The sequence below is a fragment of the Crinia signifera genome, chromosome 8 (assembly GCF_055691185.1).
Source record: "Crinia signifera chromosome 8, ASM5569118v1, whole genome shotgun sequence".
Taxonomy (NCBI): domain Eukaryota; kingdom Metazoa; phylum Chordata; class Amphibia; order Anura; family Myobatrachidae; genus Crinia; species Crinia signifera.
This window is the reverse complement of record NC_139224.1, coordinates 96,658,479-96,673,022: the sequence shown is the minus strand read 5'-3', so window position 1 is coordinate 96,673,022 and position 14,544 is coordinate 96,658,479. Positions and strand designations below refer to the sequence as shown.

General features: G+C 48.3%; 1 protein-coding gene across 1 annotated transcript in view; it reads right to left on the bottom strand.

Moving 5' to 3' along the window:
* Positions 1-12,852, bottom strand: part of LOC146026279 (coagulation factor XIII B chain-like) — a 269,367-nt gene extending 256,515 nt beyond the window's left edge. Inside the window, exon 1 of the mRNA XM_083156812.1 lies at positions 12,694-12,852. Within this exon, the coding sequence (XP_083012938.1) occupies positions 12,694-12,763 (70 nt within the window). The 5' untranslated portion in view covers positions 12,764-12,852. The remainder of the gene's footprint in view (positions 1-12,693) is intronic.
* Between the last annotated feature and the right edge of the window lie 1,692 nt (positions 12,853-14,544).

Here is a 14,544-nt window from a genome sequence, read left to right as displayed (position 1 = left end):
AAAATTTAAATACCCCTTGGTCCCTACAAGAGGTCATAGAGGCAATCAAAACCTTGAAACCAAACAAGACCCCGGGCCCAGATGGCTTCATAAACAATTTTTTTTAACCTATCAGAAAGAAATTGCCCCTGTCCTCCTCCAGACATTTCTGGAGGGAAATAAATTAGGCAGATTCCCAGAAGAGATGCTCGAAGCCCGAGTTGTTATGATAGGGAAGGATGGAAAGGATCTTACAACCCCCTCAAACTACAGGCCAATTGCCTTACTTAATACCAATATTAAAATATACGCCAAATTGATTGTTAACAGACTTTCACCAATTCTAAGGGATCTAGTACATATAGACCAGGCTGGCTTTGTCAAAAACAGACAAGGCCCACATAATGTTCATAGAGCAATCCACATAATGGAGTATGCGGCAAGAAGTGAGTTCCAACTAGTGGCTCTGTCGCTAGACGGAGAAAAAGCATTTGATCGCTTGCATTGGATCTTTTTGGAAAGGGTCCACCAGAAGTATGGACTGGAGGGCAATTTCCTCAAAGCTATCCTTACTCTGTATACTATCCCATCTGCAACTGTGTATTGCAATGGGTTTACATCGGATAAATTTTGGATCTCAAATGGGACGAGACAAGGATGTCCATTGTCTCCCATAATATATGTATTGGCAATAGAGCCACTGGCGGAACTAATTAGACAAGCCCAAGAGGTTTTTGGTCCAACAGTGGATAATTCTCAGCATAAAGTACTACTCTATGCAGACGATATCCTTCTCTTATTACAAACCCCAGGGAATCTTTCCCAGCATTACTAGATATCATAGAAGAATTTGTGAAAGTCTCATATTATAAATTAAATACAAACAAATCTGAAGCTCTTCCACTGAATGTAGACCCAATCGAACCTAAAAACATTCCCAAAAGAGTGGTTAAGCCAGGTTTCGGGATTAAAAAAGAAGGGAGGAATAACTTTTTGGATTAAAACACTCCAACAAGAGAGAGAAGGAGAAGAAATTAAAACAAGATGGCAATTGAAGTGGGAAAGGGAGCTTAACTTCTCTTGGGAAGAGGCACAATGGGCACAATTGTTCATGTCAGTAAACCAGATGTCTAACTCTACATTACAGATTGAGAAATTCTTTAAAATACTCTATCAGACCTATTATACTCCGGCAAAGATTAATAGCTTTTTTCCAAATCAACCAGACATATGCTGGAGATGCGAAAAAAGAGGGGACATAATACACATATTTTGGTCCTGTGAGAAGCTAGTTTTTGGGTGGAGATTGAAAGTTTTATTTTGCAGAGTGTGGGTTCGGTAGTGCAGCTATCTCCACAGATGATCTTACTGCATATACTTCCACCAAACCTGAACAGCACACAAAAATATCTCTTAAATCAAATAATTTGCGCAGTAAGAGCAACAACTGCACAATTATGGAAACAAGAACAAACCCCCACTCTGCAGAAAGTAATAGGTAAAATAGAGTATAATTATAAGATGGAAACACTTGGGAAGAAGTATAATGATAGAAGGGTTAAATCCTGGTGGGACTGGAAAAAGGCAAGAGAAGATCTGTAACTACACAGATTCTAGTATGACCAGTAGTAAGCCAAAAAAAAAAAAGAAGGAAGAGAGTAAGGTTTAATCAGATTTAGAAAATCTCTTGTCAATTACTTCATTTGTATGTAAAATTTTGTACCTTAATGCCAATTACACATAAGGTCACACATGATGTCCATTACTAGTGTTCCCGCTAGGCTGTTTTAGTGGGGCGCTGCGCCCTGCCTGATTTCTATAGGGCAAAATGCGCCCCGGTCACACTCATCAAACAAAACAGCCAGACACAGATACTTGTGCTAACGTTTCGGGGTTTGACCCCCTGTATCAAAGCACGTATTTTGCTTTCATAAAGGGGGTCAAACCCCAAAACATTAGCACAAGTATCTGTGTCTGGCAGTTTTGTTTGATGAGTCCGGGGGAGTGCACCTCTTTTCTGCCCATGTATTCATCCTGACGAGAGAGCACCCCAGCAGCTGACTTTAGACAAACTAGGAGTGCCGGTCCCTCCACTGCTATATATTTATCTCTTATATATTTAGCCAGATATGTCACTCATCCCCTGTGTAGCTAACGTTCCCGCCCAGCGGCATACACAAACCCCCCCCTAGGGAAAAGACCAGTGTTTTATGTGTATAACATTTTCATGTGTATAACGTTTCACCCCCTTGACATCACCTCCCCCCGTCCAGCCAGGGCTACAGTACACGCCCACCATCCACCATTACTCCACAGCCACCATCAACCATTACTCCTGCACCCCCCCCTTTGCCAGCAAACCCCCGGACACCCGCGACCCCCTCCCGCAATTCACGGGACCCCCGCAAACCCCCCTTCCGGGATTTGTAGGACCCCCGCGACCCCCCTCCCTCAATTCGCAGGACCCCCGTGACCCCCCCCCCTCCCACAATTCGCGGGACCCCCATGACCCCCCTCACGGGATTCGCGGGACCCCCGCGACCCCCCCTCCGCGATTCGCGGGACCCCCGCGACCCCCCCTCCCGCGATTCGCGGGACCCCCACGACCCCTCCCGCATTTCGCGGGACCCCCGTGAACCCCCCTTCCGCGATTCGTGGGACCCCCGTGCTCCCCCTCCCTCGATTCGCGGGACCCCCGCGACCCCCCTCCCGCAATTCGCGGGACCCCCGTGACCCCCCCTCCCGCAATTCGCGGGACCCCCATGACCCCCCTCCCGCGATTCGCGGGACCCCCGCGACCCCCCCTCCGCGATTCGCGGGACCCCACGACCCCCCCTCCCGCGATTCGCGGGACCCCCACGACCCCTCCCGCATTTCGCGGGACCTCTGTGACCCACCCTCCCGCGATTTGCGGACCACCGTCCCCTCCCGCAATTCATGGGACCCCCGTGACCCCCCCTCCCGTAATTCGCGGGACCCCTGCGACCCCCCCTCAAGTGATTCGCGGGACCCCCGCGACCCCCCCTCCGCGATTCGCGGGACCCCCACACCCCCCCTCCCGAAATTTGCGGGACCCCCGCGACCCCCTCTACCCGCAATTCGCGGGACCCACGTGACCACCTCCTGCGATTCGCGGGACCCCCCCGCGTTTCGTGGGACCCCCCGTGACCCCCGTGACCCTCCCTCCTGTGATTTGCGACCCCCTCCCGCAATTCGCGCCCCCACTCCCGCATTTCTAGCCCCCCCATGCGATTTGCAGACCCCCGCCCCCTCCACCGATTCGCGTGACCCCAGCGACCTCCCTCCCGCAATTCGCAGGAGTCCCGTGACCCCCCTACCGTGATTCGTGGGACCCCCACGACCCCCCCTCATGCGATTTGCTGACCACCGACCCCTCCCGCAATTGGCACCCCCCTCCTGTAATTCTAGGCAACCCCCACCTGCGATATGCGGACCCCCGCCCCCTCCTGTGATTCACGGAATCCCCAATAGCGCCCCCTCCCGCAATTTGCGGACCCCCTTGGTACCTCCCGCGCCCCCCCTCCCGTGATTCGAGAAACCCCCCCGCGATTCACCCCCTCCAACACCCCCTCCCGCAATTTGCAGACCCCCTCCCGCGATTCACGGACCCCCCTCCCGCGATTCACGTCCCCCCTCACGCAATTCACGGCAACCCCTGCACCCCACCCTCCTTCGATTTGCAGCCCCCCACGACCCTCCCTCCTGCGATTGACGGACCCCGCGCCACCACCCTGCGCCCCCCTCCCTTGATTCACGGCACCCCGCGCCCCTCCCGCGATTCATGGACCTCCACAACCCCCCCTCACGCAATTCACTGACCCCAACAACGCCTCTCCTGCAATTTGCGGACCCCCCTTCCCGTGATTCATGCCCCCCCCGCGCCCCCTCCCATGATTTGCGGATCCCCACCCCTCCCACTAATCGCGGATCCCTGCACCCCCCTCTCGCAATTTGCAGACCCCCCTTCCCGCGATTCAAGCCCCCCCCCACCCACACCCACGATTTGTGGACCCCCGCCCCTCCCGCTAATCGCAGATCCCCGCACACACCCCCTCCCACAATTTGCAGACCCCCCTGACCCCCTTCCGGCAGTTCCACCCCCAGCGGACCCCCGCGACCCCGCTCCCGCATTTCACGTACCCCCGTGACAATGGGGGATCCTGTACCGCCACAAGCAGGTGCCGCCCCTAGGTGGGATATCCGGCCCTGGCTGCCGCGCTGCAGGTTCCCCCACGGTCCTATGCACCAGCGCCACAACTTTTATCAATGTCTTGCCCACATACCACTATTATACAGCCTCCTGCTCTCATGCACTCTCACTCCCTCCCAGTGGGAGGAGACGCTCACCCACTGCCGGGAGCTGCATACTGTCCCACACCCTCCTCCAGTTCTAGGGATGCCCATCGACCATCAATGATTTCAAATAATCGATGGTTTATGGCCGATGTTGAATACTTTTGCCATCGATGTGGGAGGACCAGATGGTTTCCCTACATCGATGGCAAAGGAGAACCGATCAAGTTTCACATTTTTTTAAGGTGCCGGGGCACGGAGCATAGCTCCACCCCCCACACCCAGAAGTCCCGCCACCAAGTTCTGATTGACCCAGGGGCTATTCAGTCAGATATAATGGATGACCATCGATAGCCAGGGCCGGTGTAAGGCAAGTAGATGCCCTAGGCAAAACTGCCCCAGCACCACCCCCCCTCCCCCTCCTGGTAATATGAATAAACCAAACCCACGTCGCAACGCCCCCCACATCCATAGTCACCACAGGGGGGAAATATACTGTACATATATACACCTCCAATAATCCACTTATATCTGATACTGGTACACACACAAAATTTTTAGATATATATATAGTTAATAAAACCTTCTGTCAGTGCCTGTATAACTTATACAGAGGCACTGACTATGGCTCTGGTTAAAGGGGGGAGGTCAGCAGCAGCAGTCCTCAGCACACAGTACCCCGTCCGGCACCCTCCTCCTGCAAGTGCACAGCAGCACCAGCATATCGCGCTCTCTCAGCTGATCATAGCAGCGCTGGCTGCGTCTCACCCTTCATTACCCACATCCCGCTTTCCACTGCCGGCTTCTCAACCCCAGCCGCCGGCGTATCACTCCCTCTCCTTGGGCGCAGCAGTGCAGGCATCTCCCTGCGCTGTGGTGCGCTGCCAAAGCAGGTGCCTTGAGCCACGCTCACACGGAGCCCGCCCCAGACTCTCAGCAGCAGCAGCCCCCCAACTATGCCTGCCTCCCCCAGCACCAGTCCTCACTCGCCCGTACTCAGCTTTACCTATTAGCCTCCTCCGCAGCCAGCACTGGCTAAGGGCTGACTTGATTGCAGCGGCTCCCCTCAGCGGCGGCTATCCCGCTGCTTAGTTCTTGCTCCTCGCCAGTCACCTCAACTCAATTGGCAGCGTGTGCTGGCGCCCTCCAGTGGCCGGCGCTCTAGGCAAATGCCTAAAGCTGCCTAGTGGTGGCGCCGGCCCTGTCGATAGCTACAACAATCGATGGTTATCCAAGTAATATGTTACTACTATCGATGGCAGGGTGCAAAATCGCCATCAATGCCAACCATCGATGGCGTCTGCACCAATGCCTATCCCTACTCAGCAACAGCCAAAAACCTTTACTACCCCTCATGCCCATACACCTCTATCACTGCCCTGCCTCCTGTTCTCCTGCCCCGTAACTTCCGCCAGTGGGGACCCGCTCACCCTGTGTTGCCCACATTCCCCTATCATGCTTTACCACCCAGCCTCCTGCTCTCATGCACCCTAACCTCCCAGTAGGAGGAGACACTGACTCAGGGGCACCGTCCTGTACTCCTGTGCTGCCACGCTGGACCCTCACCCACTGGCAGAAGCTGCACAGTGTCCCCCACCCTCCTCTTTAGTCCCCCGTATGCCCACACACCCCTATCACTACCAGCTTCCTGCTTTCCTGAACCGTAACTTCCACCACTGGGGAGTCACTGACGCTGTGTTGCCCACATACCCCTATCATGCCTTATAGCCCAGCCTCCTGCTCTCATGCACCCTAACTCCCACCCAGTAGGAGGAGACACTGACTCAGGGCCACCGTCCTGTACTCCTGTGCTGCCACGCTGGACCCTCACCAACTGGCAGAAGCTGCACAGTGTCCCACACCCTACTATACTATTGCACACACACACACCTCAACAACACGCACACACACCCCCACACACCCACAAATGTCACTGTACCCTCCACACTATCAATGTACATCTTTCTCTGTAACCGCTTTTTAATTAAACAAAACAATACACACCCCCTTCCCAGGGCCGGTGCAAGGCACCGGAGCGCCCCAAGCGAGTCGGGGTGGGGGCGCCCCGGTGCGGGGGGGGGGTACCTGTCCTCCTGTGGCGCTGTGTATTTAAATCTGGCGGCGGAGGCAGCGGGGGTCCCTGCAGTCCATTAGAAATCACGAGCGCTATCCGCCGGGCTATGCGGAAGCGCTTCTAGTGTGAAAACACTGGCAGCACGCTGATTGGCTGAGATCAGCGTGCGCCATGCTGCCAGAGTTTTCACACTAGAAGCGCTTCCGCATAGCCCGGCGGATAGCGCTCGTGATTTCTAATGGACTGCAGGGACCCCCGCTCCCTCCGCCGCCAGATTTAAATACACAGCGCCGTAGGACAGGTACCCGGGCGGCACAAAATGCCGCCCTCCAGTGGCCGGCGCCCTAGGCAAATGCCTAGATTTGCCTAGTGGTGGCGCCGGCCCTGCCCCTTCCAAATCATATGCTCTCTATTTAACACATTTCACCTATAACTCAAGTTGCAATACAGGGCATCTTTCATACAATTCTAACCATATTTCTCACAATACAAACGTTCACAAATTAAGGGGGCGCAGCCCCTTACGCCGGTGTGAAGAGCGCCTGTAGGGCGCGATGAATCACCTAGTATAAATATATATATATATATATATACATATATATATATATATATATATATATATATATATATAAAAAAAATATATATATATATATATGTGGAAGAAAGGAAAAAAGCGCACTAGTGAGTATAATGAAGGTATAAGATTTACTCAAGTACATATGCTCACATACATCGAGAATTAGGACAATCAGCTTGCCAGCAATATGGGGTACATCAACCGATAAGATGGAAGAAGTCGGGGAACGTCAGATGGTATCAGGAACCAGCATCCAAGGCAGACCGCTCTCACCGCCGCACTTGTAAGCTTGTATCCAGGGACGTTACACCACAAGACCTCGGGACCTCTCACTCGTTGCTGGAAGCGAATAGCCACAGACGTCAACCACGACAGGAGTCTTAGCCACGCCCAACGCGTTTCGTCACCGTTGGACTTTTTTGCTAAAATATACTTTTTCAAAAAAAATTCCCAGAGTGCCGCTGTTTTCTCTTCACCGATATAAATATATATATATATATATATATATATATATATATATATGGTTGTGGGCCCGGCACTCCACTGCCGAATGAGTATATTGAGTACCCGGTGCCCTCCTGTTCTGGCTGGTCGGCCTTGGGTATACAGGTGGTTGGCGACGAGGGGAAGGACGCTGGGATACGGAGCACACGAGGACTACCACAGGTGAACGGGCGCCAGGTAATGTAAAGGTGTTGGGGGCGGGTTCTTTGAGTGTGTGTATAAATTGTGTCACATTGTGTATAACATTGATCCCTGAGGACAGGCATTGCCCGAAACATGTCGGACCAGTAAAGGAGTTTTTTTTTCACTTTAAAAAACCGAGAGTGCCGCCTAATACAACCACATGTATATATTTATATATATATATATATATATATATATATATATATATATAGTAGAAGAAAAAGACTGGCACTCGTAGGTCTTTTAAAAGTTGTATTAAACAAACAGTGGAACAACCAACGTTTCAGGGCTGCACCCCTTTGTCAAGGTGTGTGTGAACAAATTGCAATAAAACAGTGCTTACCTTAAATAGGAGTGAGTGATTAGAAGGCAGCGTGATGTGCTGGGCCAGGCCTGCTCCATCTGCGGGTCGTAGCGCCGGAAGTGACTCACAGGAAACTGTCACTGACCTGCAGAGGCGAAATGCTATGGAGCGCAAGCTCCAGCAGCGCCGGAAGTGTCAGGAGGGGATGATGGAACGCAAGCATAGTTGCTGCCATGGCGACAGGACGCTGCAGTGAGGCCCGGTGGGCGGCACTTAGGCTCCAGCAGCACACGCGACCTAGGGTGAAGACAACAGTGAAAACGGATTGTTACAAACCAATAAGTGCATAAAAAAGTTTCATATAAAAATACATACAAAATCGGGCACAATTTATCGATATTGAAGTGTAGTCATAGTGTTATAGTAACGTGAAACAAGTAAGGTACTGTGTGCAGCTGACTATAGGTCCAGCGTGAACACTGGGACCTCCATATGCAAATGGATGATACTCCTGTCAACACTGTCCGTGTCGACTATTCATAATGTTAACGGGAAAAGACAAGATGGAGATAGGATGAAGGGACAGTGGAAGGGCTGCGCGGGTCTGAAGTACATGGGGGCAGTGAGATCATAGTGGTATTAATTAATCACTGCTTCCTATCAGGGGATGTGTAATCCCATAATGTGATAGTACAGGGAGAAGACAGAGTATAGTGGGGGGAACGAGACGCACCCTGGAGGCGCAGAAACACCTGTGGCTATAGTACACTGAGGGCAGCTCCATGGTTACCTACATATTAATATCGTGCACTAGGACAAAGATCACAGGGGCAGTAAGATGGAAGAAATTTCACACTCTGAGCTTAACTACGCTCTCTCCTTCCTTTTTGTGGGAGACAAGTGCTAATTCATAGAAGTCCAATTCCTCCGGATACACATACGTGGAAGGGGACAGTAAGGGGGACTGGACCACACAGGTCGGTATGCTTTTGCCGATACTGTGTATGTGGTCCCTACCCACATTATGATGTGGATATACATAAAATATTGATACAATAGGAAGAAAATCACAGGGACAGTAAGAGTAAAGTAGAGAGAAAGAAACGCACACTGGTCGCGTGAAAGCGTCATTCAGTCTCATTGGCTGGAAGGCTGCATATTATTATCGTACACAGTGAAGAAAATCAAAGGGACAGTAAGATGTAGCGGAGGGAAGAAAAAAGCACACTCTAAGCGTGAATACGCTAACTGTGGCCCTAGGTGGAAGGACAAGTGATACTGCTGCAATACAGTTACTGTATATGCATATATGATATTACACTCGGAAGAAAATCAACAGGGCAGTAAGGAGAAGCGGAGAGAAGGAAAAGCACACTATATAGGCGCCTGAAGTCTGATACACCTGCCTTATACATTTTAACATTACACTGGAAGAAAATCAAGGGGATAGAAAGAAGTAGCGGAGAGAAGGAAAAGCACACAATCGATACAGGCCCGTTTTTCTAATTTGTGGAGTAGGTTCATGCATCGGGTACTCTATCCCCCGAGACATTGCTCATAGGAAAACATTTAGTGGCAGTCTGTCATTCAGTCCCCATGGCTTCATTGATTTTAAGCGATGAATCCATCTCGTTTCTAGGCGTAGAAGTTTACCGCCCCTATCTCCTCTTCTTAGGCTCTCTGGGATGTGATCGACTGCCATATGTCTCAGGTCGCATAATCTGTGCTTCTCCTGCGCAAAATGTTTCGCCACGGGTTGTTCGTTGCCCTTACAGGAGTATCATCCATTTGCATATGGAGGTCCCAGTGTTCCTATAGTCAGCTGCACACAGTACCTTACGTGTTTCACGTTACTATAACACTATGACTACACTTCAATATCGATAAATTGTGCCCGATTTTGTATGTATTTTTATATGAAACTTTTTTATGCACTTATTGGTTTGTAACAATCCGTTTTCACTGTTGTCTTCACCCTAGGTTGCGTGTGCTGCTGGAGCCTAAGTGCCGCCCACCGGGCCTCACTGCAGCGTCCTGTCGCCATGGCAGCAACTATGCTTGCGTTCCATCATCCCCTCCTGACTCTTCCGGCGCTGCTGGAGCTTGCGCTCCATAGCATTTCGCCTCTGCAGGTCAGTGACAGTTTCCTGTGAGTCACTTCCGGCGCTACGACCCGCAGATGGAGCAGGCCTGGCCCAGCACATCACGCTGCCTTCTAATCACTCACTCCTATTTAAGGTAAGCACTGTTTTATTGCAATTTGTTCACACACACCTTGACAAAGGGGCGCAGCCCTGAAACGTTGGTTGTTCCACTGTTTGTTTAATACAACTTTTAAAAGACCTACGAGTGCCAGTCTTTTTCTTCTACTACATTGACTGCTGAGACAGGCACCGGGGCAGTTGCCGACCAAGAGGGAGTGCCGGACCGTACTACAAATATATATATATATATATATATATGGTGTGTGGTGCACAGACAGCGCTGCCACTCACTAAGTGTTAACCAGTGATTTACAAATATATATATAAAGTGCACAGTGCAGTGTGCAAAAAACGCAAAAAATGTCTATTTAAAAATTATTGAAAACACTCCAGAGTTCAAACTGTGTCGTCAGATGTCATCAAGTTGGCCTAATTTCCATAAGACCAATAGGTAAAAATAGGAACGTGGTATGACTTCTGCGCCTTCAGTGTATCAATAATCCCTCTTAGTTAATCAATATATGCGTACCATCAAGTGAGTGAGGAATTCTCATGTAGTGATATCTTGCTTTACAGCGATCTCCTTCCCTCGCTTTCTTACCTGTAGACACGTCTCAAGAAGGCGTTCCAGGCATAGGAAAAGTCGATGGGGGAGTGTATTATTACAAATATTCACTTTAAGGGGACTTAGTTGAATAATATTTATAAGTGCTTGTGCATGAAAAAATATATATAATTGGTGAACAACGCCACCTAGTGGAATATTTAAAATGATCCACGTGCTAATCACCTCGTGAAAAAGGCTTTATGAAGGGAAAAAACCAAACAACTCACACTTGGAGCATGTACATCCAGGTGTTATCCAATGGTTATCGTCCCGATCCCTCAAAGCCAAGACAGTCTCCCAAAATGGGAAAAGAATATAGCGTAATATTGCTTATACACAATCAAACATTTATTTTAAAAAAAAGGGCAATGTACATTAGTTAAAAGAAAACATGCATGAGTACAGTAAAAAATGGATGGACCCATACATTGGCAAAAATAGATATAGCTCTTATCTGATTTATGATGCCAGTGGGGGATGGAGAGGTAGTTTACCCAACCGGTTTCGTCCCTTCAAATCCTTATGGTGGGACTTCCTCAGGGGTTAGAGATATATAGGCACCATGGGTGTTTTTCTTCCCGATCTCCGTTGATTGCGAGTCTCTTTTTCTAAAAAGCTCCTTGAGAAAGGTCCATCTACCAAGGACCGAAACGTCGGGCATATTCTATAACCACTTGTGACAATATGACTATATTGGATAGTTGAATAAAACAGCACAACCTTTGGATTTTACTTGACCTTTTGGACTTATTATTATTATTAGGTGAGTGCCTGACATTCCACACCTAAACAGGTGTGGATACACCCTGGACTATTATTTGGATACCCGTACATCACGTGTATCTCTTGTCTGGCACCCCGCAGTATACACACATAATATTAAGTGTGAGTGCGGTCTACACACAAATCTATATATATATATAGGTATGATCCCGGGACCTATGGTCCGCAAGAAACAGGCGGCACTCAGTCAGGTAGAAAGGTACAAACCATATTTATAAAGCAAATAAATTATCCATGCAGCGTCATGTCAACGTTTCAAGACCTGTGCGGTCTTTTCATCAGGACATGTGCTTAAAGTGCATAAGTGCTGTGCAAATGAAAGAGCAGAGCGGTGGGCTCTCTTACCTTTATCTAGCAGCTATCAGTGTGTGTCCACTGGAGAACGCCGGTGTCCGCATGCCGTGTTCCCGGGATTCTCGTTCCGCCCTGTCCCATCACATGGCCATTGCTAGGATACAATGGATAGCAATGGCCATGTGATGCAACAGGGCGGAGCTAGAATACCAGAAGCACTTGGACTTTACTATTATTTCTCTTGAGATCAGTTATACATTAGGCCAGTGGGCCTCAAACTGTGTACCATGGTACCTGGGGGTTGGCTTAGGGGTGCAGCGTTGCTCAGGTTGATGGTCCAGGACCAACTCAAATGGTCAATGTAACTGGTAAAACCAGCTCTTCTCGCAGCCAATCAATAAATATGTGGACAAACTGAAGCAAATATTGTCCCTCACTACATAATTAAAGTGAACATAAACAGAATTAATGTAATTATCATTTTATTTCTCAATAAAACTTGTGGCCTTAAGGATGCTGTGGAAAATAAAGGGCACCATAATGCAAAAATATTACATAATACATAAATATTAGTGATTCACTATGAGTATTACACAATTATGGAAGTAACAAATGATAAATGTTATACAGTAACACAATGACCCTTCTGCTGTTATACAGTAATACAATAACCCTTCTGCTGTTATACAGTAATACAATAACCCTTCTGCTGTTATACAGTAATACAATAACCCTTCTGCTGTTATACAGTAACAAAATGACCCTTCTGCTGTTATACAGTAACACAATGACCCTTCTGCTGAAATACAGTAACACAATGACCCTTCTGCTGTTATACAGAAAGTCTGCATGACTCAGTAACTGGCTTACCTGTCTCCAGGGCCGATGCTGCACTACAGCATAGAGCACATGTAAGAACAATGAATCCTAATAGAGACATCCTGCAATACCATTCACAGAACGTTGTCTTCTCACACTTGTTGCTGCTTCTGCTTCAGAACCAAAGTGACCACAACAACAGGAACAGTGCTTATATACCTATGACTACAGAGGCCTGAATCTTCTTTTACATACAATCATCCCCCACTTTATGTTGTTTGAAAAGGAAAGTAAACGAGGGGTTGCCTAATTATTATTGGTTTTGTGATAATCGGATCAGTCTGTTTATCTTTGTTTGAGCAAATATTACAGAAATGCAACAGAAATCATTGCAACACATACAATGGAAACTTTGTTCTTACATATAAACAAAACCAAGGCTGGACATATTTACTGTGCTTATCAAGTATTTACTAAAGTAGAAATCTATTAATACAGTATTGTATCTGTTTTGTACAGGGGAATGTTTGATACTATGGGGGTATCCAATTACAGTACACATGCTAACTTTTCACAAGATAAAAACAGGCTAATAGCACAATGTCTATTTATCTGCCAACAAATGTCCAGTGTTCAGGAGATAACCGTTGGGATAGGGATAAGTATCAGGGTCTATGTGTTTTTGTAGATTATGTGGATTATGCATTGGGGGCTACCTGGATAGCCTTCAGGGAATCCACTATCTATGGTCAATTACTGTGGATAAATGACTACTCCCCTATATTGTTAAATATAATACATAGTAATTTTGGTTGAAAAAGACGCCAGTCCATTGAGTTCAACCTATCTATCTATAAAGGTGCCCACACACTACAAAGATCTGCAATCTTAAAATCTGCACATAGATTAGCCTCCAAATCTTTTGCCTGTCCTGGACAAAAGATTTCAGGCAAGTGCACATCTTTACCAAAGATTTTTCTTAAGATCCCGTGTGCGTTTCTATGGATCTTTTGTTAAATCTTCTGATCTTTCATGCAGCACGTAAGATCAGAAGATTTAGCAAAAGTTCCACGGGAGCGCGCATCAGATCAAAATCGGGAAACATCGGACTATATATCGGCCGATTTATCGGAAATCAGCCAATCGGCGAAAAAATCATTCTAGTGTGTGGGCACCTTTAGTCATGACCAGGGGCTTTACTGGGGGGTCAGTTGTCAATAGTAGTAGAGCTGCCTATACATATGCCCACGCCAGTTGCTGACAATAGTACCGCTACCTATATATATATATATATATATATATATATACCCACACCAGTTGCCAACAGTAGAACCGCTGCTTATACATATTCCCACACCAGTTGCCGACAGTAGTACCATTGCCTATACATATGCCCACACCAGTTGTCGACAGTAGTACCACTGCCTATACATATGCCCACACCAGTTGCCGACAGTAGTACCATTGCCTATACATATGCCCACACCAGTTTCTGACAGTAGTACCGCTGCCTATGCATAGGCCCATCCCAGTTGCCGACAGTAGTACCGCTGCCAATACATATGCCCATACCATTTGCCGACAGTAGCACCGCTGCCTATACATATGCCCACACCAGTTGCCGACAGTAGTACCGCTACCTATATATATATATATATATATATATATATATATATATATGCCCACACCAGTTGCCAACAGTAGAACTGCTGCCTATACATATGCCCACACCAGTTGTTGACAGTAGTACCACTGCCTATACATATGCCCACACCAGTTGCCGACAGTAGTACCATTGCCTATACATATGCCCACGCCAGTTTCTGACAGTAGTACCGCTGCCTATGCATAGGCCCATCCCAGTTGCCGACAGTAGTACCGCTGCCAATACATATGCCCAAA